The 11,104-nt window shown below is 50.9% G+C and overlaps 5 protein-coding genes across 5 annotated transcripts; 3 read left to right on the top strand and 2 right to left on the bottom strand.

Annotated features, from left to right (window-relative positions):
* Positions 1-395: 395 nt before the first annotated feature.
* NCS54_00458300 (Hypothetical protein) lies at positions 396-1,754 on the top strand (the record flags this gene model as incomplete). Its single annotated transcript, XM_053150113.1, has 5 exons — positions 396-539; positions 592-628; positions 683-1,148; positions 1,202-1,332; positions 1,390-1,754. 5 exons carry the CDS (start codon positions 396-398, stop codon positions 1,752-1,754), a joined length of 1,143 nt encoding a protein of 380 aa, XP_053006088.1.
* Positions 1,755-2,034: 280 nt separating this feature from the next.
* NCS54_00458200 (Zn(2)-C6 fungal-type domain-containing protein) lies at positions 2,035-4,508 on the bottom strand (the record flags this gene model as incomplete). Its single annotated transcript, XM_053150112.1, has 6 exons — positions 2,035-2,857; positions 2,903-3,073; positions 3,165-3,763; positions 3,832-3,911; positions 3,964-4,337; positions 4,390-4,508. 6 exons carry the CDS (start codon positions 4,506-4,508, stop codon positions 2,035-2,037), a joined length of 2,166 nt encoding a protein of 721 aa, XP_053006087.1.
* Positions 4,509-5,101: 593 nt separating this feature from the next.
* Positions 5,102-6,615, bottom strand: NCS54_00458100 (DAO domain-containing protein; the record flags this gene model as incomplete). The annotated part of the gene is made up of 3 exons (XM_053150111.1): positions 5,102-5,376; positions 5,443-6,019; positions 6,082-6,615. 3 exons carry the CDS (start codon positions 6,613-6,615, stop codon positions 5,102-5,104), a joined length of 1,386 nt encoding a protein of 461 aa, XP_053006086.1.
* Positions 6,616-7,064: 449 nt separating this feature from the next.
* NCS54_00458000 (Hypothetical protein) lies at positions 7,065-7,848 on the top strand (the record flags this gene model as incomplete). The annotated part of the gene is made up of 2 exons (XM_053150110.1): positions 7,065-7,660; positions 7,713-7,848. 2 exons carry the CDS (start codon positions 7,065-7,067, stop codon positions 7,846-7,848), a joined length of 732 nt encoding a protein of 243 aa, XP_053006085.1.
* A 1,150-nt stretch (positions 7,849-8,998) lies between these two features.
* Positions 8,999-10,652, top strand: NCS54_00457900 (MFS domain-containing protein; the record flags this gene model as incomplete). The annotated part of the gene is made up of 4 exons (XM_053150109.1): positions 8,999-9,244; positions 9,295-9,346; positions 9,401-9,661; positions 9,715-10,652. The coding sequence occupies 4 exons, from the start codon at positions 8,999-9,001 to the stop codon at positions 10,650-10,652; spliced, it is 1,497 nt and encodes a 498-aa protein (XP_053006084.1).
* Between the last annotated feature and the right edge of the window lie 452 nt (positions 10,653-11,104).

Below are 11,104 nucleotides of genomic sequence, written 5' to 3'. Positions count from 1 at the left end.
TGGCTGGTCTACCATGAAGCCGTCGCTGCCGATGAACCGAACCAACAAATCGGTCTCGATCTAGCTATCGACTCCCCAGCTCAAACGTGAGTCCTGAAAACAGCCCAGCCAAGCAGCGCAGCTCGAGTCCAGCCCGCCAAGGCCATTGGGGACATTGCTGCCACTCTAATTTCAGCCAATGTGGCTTGTCGCGTCGAGTCAGGTCCTCATGTCAACGGTCCAATGATGGGGGTCTAGTCTCGTTGATAGGCCAGCCACCCAGCCAGCCCAAAGTCAAAGCGCTGATCCTCAGCTAAAAGGTGAGGGCCCCCAGATAAACTGGTGGGAAGTGCCTCTCGTCATTGTTGTGCTCGTTGTCGAAAGCTTCAACTTCTCGAGGGATTGCAGTCTCAACCATGGCTGGGCTCGAGCCCAACATCTACTGGTCGACGGCCATCACATGGATCGCGGCGTCGGTGGCCATGGTGATGCGCTTCATGGCCCGGCGGATAACAAAGCAGCCTTGGTGGTGGGATGATACCTTTTGTGTCCTTACCTATGTGGGTTTTTCGTCCGGTTGAGACATGATCAACATGCTTACAGACACGCCAGATATTCGGATGCCTATACTCGGCGACCGTGTTAGAATGTACAAACCAACCTACAATGTTCGCACCATTCAGACTCTAACAATTCCATGCAGGGACCATCCATTGGTACCTTGGCCAATACATGCCCGACGACCTCACTGACGCCGAACGAGATCTGATCCTTCACAATGGACGATTCATCGGGTTCTTCAACTCCCTGACGTATGCCTTTGCGATCGCATCCGCGAAACTAGCCATCCTCTTCCTCTACTGGCGAATCTTTCAGCTATCATCGATCCGACTACCAATGCAGATCATGATCACAATGTGTTTTATCTGGATCATCGTTCGAACGTTCATGACCATCTTTCGCTGCCTCCCCGTCCAGGCATATTGGGATAAGACCATTCCTCACGCCGTCTGTCGCATCCAGGATACGGAGTTCTTCTTTAGCACGGTGCTTACCCATTTCTTGATGGACCTTGCCATCTTGGTCTTGCCTATCATCGAGGTCTTCAAGCTCCGCCTACGCATCGGCCAGAAGATTGCTGTGGCCGGTCTCTTCGTTGTTGGTTCCATGTACGTGACTACTGGGCTCTGTTACTATGTAGTCGCATCTAACCCCATCACAGTGTTTGTCTCGCGTCGATATTCGCTATTGTAGAGGCCCTCAGTTATAACCCCAAGTCAACACAGATGCCCCATGACTATGGCATGTACTGCGTCTGGGGATCAGTCGAGATCAACATTGCCATTGTATCTGGTGAGAGCTCTTAACCTTAAACCCGTGTTGAGCCTCTTGACTAACTGCCTCCAATAGCTTGCTTCCCCCTACTTCGACCTGTCATCCGCAACATCTTCCCCGCCCGCTTCCTCAGCTCCTACTACGGCGGCAATAGCAGCCAACCCATCAGTCGACCAAGCAATGCTATCCGACTGGCTACGATATCGAGAACAAATAGGGAAAAGGAAAATGACGAAACGAGTTCAACCCATCAACTAGCCGATATAGAAAGTGGCGTCTCGGACGTTGGCGACTTTGATGCGGTTCCCAGGCCGGTACACAGTCATGAGGGTATTCGTACCGTGATATCGAGTCCATACCGCGAGGACTCGGACCAAAATACGGCTGGGATACACGTACAGAAGGACATGATAGTCGAGGTGGTGGCAACGAAACGATGAAGAGATTGAGAGATGAGATGATACCCCGGGGATTAATGAGCAATGTATATATTTAATAGAGTTCAAAGACGTGCCGTTCAATAAGAATCTCGTATCGTGACATGATGGCGCCGTTTTGTGTTTAGACTTGACAGCAGGGTACTCCTTACCATTACGATTCAGGGGGACTTTGTCGAAAGTCGCGATATAACTGCCTGATGGGACAATCCAGCATGTCACAGGGTCCACTGTTCCTCCACCTCACTGTATGTCTAAACATGTGATTAAATTGTGTCTTTCCTCATCCTATTGAGCTCTGGAAGTAGTTTTCCAGACCGGGCAGCGACGCAAGCTCTGCAAAATTAGTGGGAACAAACTCAGGCATCAAGTTCATTTCCTCTGAATGAAACGATCCCTGCCCCGGACTACTACCATACGCCCACTCCATCGTTGGCACTGCTTGCTCTTGTCCGAGCATCTGCTCGGGTTCGACCTGCAACGCAACCCAGGTACGAAACTGATCATAGCCTGCACCGCCAAGTGATGGGCTTTCACCATGACTCGCGCCCAGCTTGGCCAGTGCCATTTCCAAAATCTCCAGGCCCCGCTTCTCGGAGCTTTTGGTGTTGGCAAAGACGCCGCCAGACATGATTTTTAGCAAGGTGATTCCTTGATCGCAGATATCGCCGAATTCTACCGTCTTGCTGAGGATGCGTTGAGCTATCAGAGTCACTACCGCAGCACAGCAAGAAGTGAACTCGGTATATGAGGACTTGGAAAGCCCAAATTCGTCATGAAGCTTTTGACAGAGCTGGACGGACGTAATTGCGCTTTGGATACAGTGCCTTATCAGAGTATTGCGAGCGTTGACCCATCCGTGCAAACCTAGCTTGTCGGCATCAGAATCTTCGAACATGAAGGATCGGCCGATAAAGATGTGCACAAGATGATACGTGAGTGCGAGGTGTATGTTGGATCGAAAGAGTGGCTGGCCTGGCGTCAAGTCCTTGCAGTAGGTCTCTTCTGGGAGACTATCCCACCATGTTTCCAATGCCTGGTTTACCTTGAGGGCATCATTGGCTACTAGTATGCTCGAGCTGGGAGTTGCTCTTTTAATCATTAATCTGGAAGGTTAGCTTGGCAATACCATCCGGGATGAGAGAACCAACATGTTGTCGCGAGCATCCTCCATGATCTCAGTAAGGTCCTTCTGGGCCATCGCGTTGTGGAATGTATTCGGCCTTCCGGATGGCTGTAATTCAAGGCGATCGACTGGTAGCTCGGCGCTTATCTGGGATCTCCGGATTGACGCCGGCCGGCCATGCAAGATGGAGACACGCCTGTGAGGAGTCAGATACTTTGTCAAAGGGCCCGTCGTCGTCATATCTGGTGTTTATGTGGGTATCTACACAAGGCAAGGGCTTGGCTCACCTCTCCAGGGTATACACTGTCCACCAAATTCGGTTGCGCATCTCGGCGTCTCGCGTCTTGGACTTGCTCTTCAAGTGCATGTTATTATGTATGGCTATCTTCATAGCAATGCCGTAATAGCTGCTTGCCAATCCTGCAGGGTCCACGGGGAGTGTGTACACTCCCATCAAGATGAAGGCCTGCACACATTGGGCACTTCCAATAGTCAGCAGGTCAGGGATCATGGCTGTTGCTTTTCGATAGAAGGATAGAGCAAGCGCATCATCAATGGCCGAAGTCACGTCAACCTCTCCAGTGTTGGACTGCCTTCCTTTGACCAGGTGTGCAAACTGGGTGCTGACGCAAAACACCATGAGAGCCGTGCAGACCCATGGAGCGTCGGCGATTGTGAGCGGCGTAGCAGGGTGGGCGTATATCTCAGATATCCGGTTCCGGATAAAGTCTTCGTCTACGTAGAAGTAGTTTGTCTGAGCTACGTTGAAAAAAATGTCGAGCAACGCAGTGGCGACCTCGGCAGGTGGGAACACAGATACTGCGTCTTGGACGATAAAGGGCCATGATAGTAACTGTTCGGCAGTAGCCACGCCGGCTGTCGGGTCCTGTGGCAAGACATATAAGCTTCAAACATGGCACGTTGATGGAGAGGGACGTTGGAGTAAATCCATACGGTGATGGGCCTTTCCAAGTCAGGACCTAACTTTTGTTGGATTTGACGTGTAAAGTCGGAATGAGAGAACTCTTCATAGGCTGTTGAGTGATGAGTAAAGTTGCCATGATATGGTTATCTAAACCCGCATACCTAGGATAGAAGCAGCGTCTTTCGTCTGTTGGTTGCTGGGAGTGTCGTCGGAAGCCTCGTCACGGTTCGCTGGATCCTGTGATGTAGGCGAGCTCCACTTATCCGTTGACAGAGCTGCCACCGTCTCCGTAAGCTGAGTAGGGCTGAAATCCTGAATATCCGTAAAGTGCTGAACAATAGCTTCCAAGTTGCGGATCCTATCGATATCGAAAAACACCCTTGGGTTAATCGTTTCCGCCAACTTTTGTATTTCAGGCCGCCGTCTTGATCGTCTATATGCGTTGGTGAAGGCGCACTGACGCTTGGATTTGATGCATCCGTCACATGGGGTTCCGCCAGTGCACCTTTCCTTCAGGCGCCGGCAATTGTCGCACCTGTGAGTCCTATTAGCCATGGAACTCAATGATTCGCTATCTGATCACTAACGCTCGTGCAGCCCTTGGCCTCTTCCCAACCGCCACGGTTATCTCGTTGCGTGCCGGCTGGGGTGACGCCGGAGGCTGCCGGTCATCACCAGTCTGATCTGCCTCGGTGGGTCTCGACATTGCAACACGCTGAGCAAGTCAGGCCAATCAGCTTGGTAAACAAAGGTCTTGGTCTAGTGGAGGGATGTTGAAAGAGGGAGATTCCTACGATTTGAGGTTTGGTGTTGTGTGCCGGTTTCGTGCCGGAAAATGTCAGCCGAGCCGCCCCGTGCCGGTGCGTGCCGGGGATCGACGGTAATACTGCCTGATTGAGATGCACTATCACTGGTTTCAATTCTTCTTTTTCAATGACATCTTGGTCGTGCACAACAGCAAAGAACACAGTAATTAACACATCACTGGCTTCAATGACATCATTTATGTGAGGTCAGGCACAATCAAGTGGGTGAATGAAGACAGGGGTTGAGAGTAGCAAATTCAGGGGCTGTTCCAGGTTCTCACAGAATGGCAAGCTAAAATACCTAGACGGCTATTGTTTGGTGTACCTATCCTACCGTATCAACATCAACGGTTACGTGTTGGGCAACAATTGGAATCAAGAAAAAGCTCTAGGGCGTTTGCATGACGAGAAATGAACTAGAGTGATTGTAGCATTGAATTGAAATCACACTCTCACACTCACTAATCTCTATGCCGCATCTCCTCCCATTCATCTACAGCTTAGATTCCCTCCCTGTTTTCCACAACGGCTCGAGACTTTCTTCCATGAGGTTTCGTTTTGAGGATATCCTGGCCTTGCTGGTCTTGAAGATACGAGGTAGACCCGAATTTTCAAATGAAACACCGTCACGCACCATGGCCGCCATACCCTTGCTCGAAAGCAGAATCTGCGGCATGCCGTGGCCCGTGAAACCAGCAATAATGAACTGACCCGGCTTGTCAGAGACCTCTCCAACGTGAGGCATAAAGTCTCCGCTGTAGCCCATGACTAGTACTCGTGTTAGCAGCCGTCGGTGGTTGCAGTTGAAGCGGGATCAATGCAGTTCGAACTTACTTCCGGTCCAGATGCTCTCTACTTTAGCACCCGAGTTCTCCCAGCCGCGGAAATGCCGTTGCATATAGTCATCAAAATATGACACCGCCTCCTCAATGAGTTCATCATCTCGTATTGTACCATACCACCGCTTCTTGTTGTGCCAAAACCGCTGTCTTGCTCCACCAACAATGATGCTGCCGTCAGGTCGCGGGATGAGATAGTCATTGTTGCGGGCATCGAAGCGGATGCCATAGGTATTAACCAAATGAGGTGTGTCGGTTCCCTTGGGGCTGCTGATATGGCAGGCGATGCCCCTGATCGGCACGATGCAGCGCGCGTATTCAGGCAGTAGGTGGCTAGTGTAGCCGTTGGTGGCGTAGATGATCTTCTGAGCCTTGATCAAGCCATCGGGGGTTGTCACAGTCCATGACCCATTGCTATCCTGAGTTGACGAGACTGACGATACGGGCGTGTGAGAGTATAGCTTGACACCTTTGTCAAGAACAAGTTGTAGGAGTTGATGGATCATCTTTGATGGCCACAAGTGGGCGGCTGTGTAGGAAAAACAGCACTGCGCGCCCTTGACACCAGAAACCTGTTTTTATACCTGTCAGCCATTTTTTGAGTGCGATAGAATAAGCACCGTGTAGACTTTACCCTTTCTGCGTCTTTCTTGGGCGTAAAAGCGATATCATGGAGATCAACAACATTCGTTTTTACCAACTCTCTATATGCTTCTTCCGTCTGCTTTGCATGCTTAGGGTCCAGGAAAACATCTAAAGCCCTAGTGACGTTAAAGTCACAGTCAAGGCCTTCCCTTTCGACGAGATCCTTAACCGCGTATACGTGAGCGGCTTCAAACTTGGCCAACTCGGCTGCTGCATCTGCGCCATGGATCTTGGCAGTTCTCGGAACGTTCAAGAAACCGTCAGGTTTGACATGACCTCCGTTTCGTCCAGTGGCACCAGAGACTGGCTTCCTGGCTTCGAGGATTGCGATAGAGGCCTTGAAAGAGCTGTCTTGAAGTAGATGGTAAGCTGTGCCCACCCCAGCGATGCCAGAGCCGATGATGAGAATGTCAATTTCGGAGGGAAGGTCCTTCGTACTCCTGAAATCATCTAGGGGGCGAGGCTCCGCGTTCCAAAAAGAGGGGACAGGGTTGGCGACTGGCGCCATTTGATCCTTGGTCATGATGTTGGTTGTGTGACTCGACGGTCAAGGTTGGATCTGTATCTGTGGAGTTTGTCTGGCAATAACATAAACGTTCAAAGAATTAAAAGATAGGCAGGATAAATCGCGGATCTTGTTCAGACCAACATTGACAGGAAATTATCTAGATAACAGAGCCGAATGATGCAGAGATAGATGACGTCGACGCAACAACACGAATGACAGTCACTGGGATCCACCTCCTGCGGGGTGGTGTGCCGGCTGTGTGCCGGTAACATTGAATCCATCCTTCAACTCGGTTAGTTCTCTGGCCCCCGGCACAAGCAGGCACTGACAATCATCAGCTGGTTTTGTCATTTATAGGGCTCAAGCCTTTATCGGAAGCTTAGAGTTAGCCATCTACCTCCCAACCCAACCCCCTTGTTCACCACAAACACCATATTCTCACTCCGAATTTTACCGACCCAGTCATGTCTCCGGCTAATAAGCACGTTGTATTTGACATTGTCGGCACATGCGTGTCCTATGATGCCATGTTCAACGCCCTTGACCGACGATTGGGTGATAAGCTACGCGAGCAAGGTATCAAGCCTCGTCTCCTTGGATACCTCTGGATAGAGGTCACTGAGCGCGAGTATACCTATCTCAGCATGAATGGCCGCTACATAACATTCCGAGATGTCTTTAGCAGCATCTTTTACCGAATGCTATACATGGCGGGTGTGCAAGAGCCGCACGAGTTCGCCAACGACGACGACTTGAAGTATATCCTCCAAGAGTATATGAAGTTGGAAGCACGCCCCGGAATTGCAGAGTGTTTTCAGATACTGAGGGACAACGGCTTCACTATCTGGGCCTTGACGGCCGGTGATGTGGAGCGCGTGGGCGGCTACTTCACGCACAACGGCATCCACATGCCCAAGGAGAATTTCGTGTCCTGTGACGGATTCAAGATTGGGAAGCCCGATCCTCGGGTGTATAAGCTGATGCTGGACCGTCTTGGTGATGATGAGAAGTGGTTTGCGGCCGCTCACAACTGGGATGTGACTGCTGCTCAGTTGGCAGGGTAAGTTACATTTCTACCCTAAAAATGCACTTACTGACCAGAATTCGTATAGATTCAAGGCTGCGTACTGCACCGTTTGGGAGAAGGAGCTTTGCGAGGGCGTCTTTGGCAAGATGGATATCACGGCTGACACATTTCCCGACATGGCGCGCCAGATTGTGGCAGCATCTGCGGCCAGTTCATCATAGGCTTCAAAGGCGATATAGAACTAGATGATTAGGCGGATAACCATTATATCGAGATCAAGAACACACAACGTACAATGTCTCAAGGGCTCCAGTTTAATGATCCCCGAATAATGACATCTAAGAGTATTATTCAACACAGCGGGGTTTTTTTTTAATGTTAGTATCAATGACGTCTCCGTCAGGTACATTACCAAAGAAAACAATGATAAACACATGGCAGCATTAAAATCCAATGCTGAATACCAGACCTTGAGCGCCTTGCCCATAACCAGAATCTTGCCCCCTCCTGTGCCGAAGTGTAATGCCAAGTTTCACGATGATTGTAATAATGGATCGTTGACCGGCACACCCGGCTCTGGCCAAGGCCGTCTCCAGGCTCCTCGACTATACTCGTTCCACCACCACGCCTCTTCTCGACTCCTGCCGCACACCATAACCTTATCCCAGCTGCATCCATGCCATGTCATGCCTGCAACAGCTCTTGCAGCTATCTCCATTAGCGCCGCATTACCCCAGACCGCCAACCAAGATACCGGGCCGTCACTTCAAGTTTGTGTGCCGGTAGCGTGCCGGGTACCCCGCAACTCAAACCAGACTTGAACCATGATCGGGGTTTGTCTTTGTGTGACCATGGCGATCCTTCGTCATTTCCCCGCAAATCCTCTTGATCGAGGAAAAGGAAACATGAGCATAGGATCCATCTACGCTGTCGATATCCATCATGTAGCGAAGTTACTTGTCTATACGAAAAAGCCGGAATCGAGCGTCCGACTTTAGGCAACCTCATCCTCAACCAGCGCGCCCTCTACCACGCTTATCTCGAGACAGTTGGATAGACTCTTGGCAGAGCGGATCCAGCAAACCCCAGCTTATCTCCCCTCTTTGATAACTTATCCGGGATCTGGGGTTGAACCCGGCAAAGCTAACTGACTAGTATGTCACCCCTCACGATCCGGCGCAGCGGCTAACTTCTCCCGTCTGCCAAAACACCTCCCACACGGGGTACATAACCTGACCAACTACCTGGGCTTTCGAACATTCATCTTGCAATCGACATTGAAGCGTCTATTACCAAGCTCGACCACTTTTACGCTCACACGCTCTCATCGTACCATCTTAGTCTCTTTGTTGTTGCAAGCCTTGCCCTGCGATGGAGCACACGACATCCAAGGATCAGGGGCCCAAGGCTCACGATCGCGTTTCCAACTACAGCCTCAAGGAGACCAAGGTTGCCGCCAACGAACTTTCTCTAGAAGATGCCGAGATTATCGCAGCCCTCCAGAGTTATGTTCCGGGAACTTCAGAGGAAAATCGACTAGTCAGGAAGGCCGACATGGTCTTGCTTCCCCTTCTCTGGTGGATGTACATTCTTGCATACCTCGACCGAGGGAACATTGTGAGTGCCTCTCTTGGATATCTGAAAGCCTAACTTACACAACTTTCAAGGCCAATGCCAATGCCGCAGGAATGAGTGAGGATCTAGGACTCAGCGAGAACCGTAAGCCACACCCCCGGTCATCGATTTCCGACACTAACAATCCTTTGCTTCCAGAATACTCTCTGCTCGTATCTCTCTTCTTCGTCGCCTACGTCCTGTTCGAATTACCCTCCAACATGCTATTGATGAAGATCAAGCCTTCCATCTACCTGCCTACCATCTGTGTCATCTGGGGCAGTGTGATTATCGGAATGTCCCAGAGCAAGAACCCATCCTCGTTCCTTGCCGGCCGTTTCTTCCTTGGCGCCATTGAGGCCGGTCTGTTTCCTGGCGCTCTTTTCCTCTTGACCTGTTGGTACACCAAGAAGGAAGTTGGTAAGCATCCATTAAGTCAGCACTTGGCTTGCATCTTGTGACTAACTTGTCAGGTAAACGGTTCTGTATCTTCTACACTTCGGGTTGTGTTGCGCCTGCCCTCGGTGGCATCATGGCCGGAGCCGTTATCTCGCGACTGGAGGGAGCCCGTGGAATCCCAGGCTGGCGATGGCTGCTCCTCATTGAAGGCGTCGTTACCGTTGCCTGCGGATTCGGTCTCTACTTTGTACTCCCCGACTACCCCCGAAACTCCAAAATGTTGACCCCCGAGCAACGACTTCTCGGCCACGTCCGCATCCTGCACGACCAGAGCGCCTCTGTTCAACCCGAGGAGGATAACCTGACACCCTTCCAAGCCGTTGCAGCAACCCTCAAGGACGGCAGAACTTGGCTGTTCCTAGCTCTCTATACCTGTAACATTCTGGGCTTGACCATCTCGTACTTTATTCCCACCATGCTCAAGGGACTCGGCTACACCAGTGTCACCGCTCAATGGATGACGGTCCCCATCTGGGCCTGCGGTGCTGTTTTCCAGCTCTTCTGGTCGTGGACCTCGGATAAGACCCAAGATCGCAGATGGCACATCACTGGCCTGCTCTCAATTGCGGCGCTATCGTGCCTGATCGCCATTGTTGTCAGGAACAACACTGTCAAGTACGTCATGATGTGTTTCCTCATTGGTGGCATGTTCACAACTGTGCCACTGATTCTTAACTGGACGAGCGAGGTCATGGCCAGGCCAGAGCGAAAGCGCTCTATTGCCATTGCCTTTGTCAACTCGTTCGGCCACACCAGCTACATCTACGGAAGCTACTTGTGGCCCGCGTCGGAAGGACCCCGCAACCTCAAGGGATTCGCAGCCTCCAATGCTGTTCTCGGCACCGCCGCCATCCTTGCCGCGGTTCTTCCCATCATTTTCAAGTACATGCCCAACAAGGATGAAGAGCCTGTCCAGCGAAGGGACCAGGAAACCGCCGAACGAGAAGATTGAGAAGCGAAGAGCTAGTATCTATCAGTATGATAGTAAATAGGGTGTTCTGTGATTGGTATGATTGGCAGACATATGAACTCGGCCACCGCACTCATGTTAGAGGCTCGTGATTGAGAAACTAGGCAAAGGGAGGGCACTTGAACACACCTTAGGCTGCATATGGGGCCGTAAAAGCCTCTCTCGATTATTGATAGCCCAACAACGGTCAGAAACACGTTTCTACTTCTCTGCTCCTACAATTACAATATGAATCTAAAATCCCAGCGAGCTCGCCCCCATCCCCATTAGATGGCATAGGAGTGTTTCATGACTATTATGCAAGAACCCACATAGACAGAAGCAGGGTGTTCCCTTGATACATATAGACCCTAAGCGGCACCCCAGGTCAGGGGAAATCCTAAATAAAGGCTGCCGGCAGTTCACTCAACTGATTATTGACGACTACAACCAAT

This window comes from Fusarium falciforme, chromosome 3 (genome assembly GCF_026873545.1).
Source record: "Fusarium falciforme chromosome 3, complete sequence".
Taxonomy (NCBI): domain Eukaryota; kingdom Fungi; phylum Ascomycota; class Sordariomycetes; order Hypocreales; family Nectriaceae; genus Fusarium; species Fusarium falciforme.
This window is presented reverse-complemented; position numbering and strand designations above follow the sequence as displayed.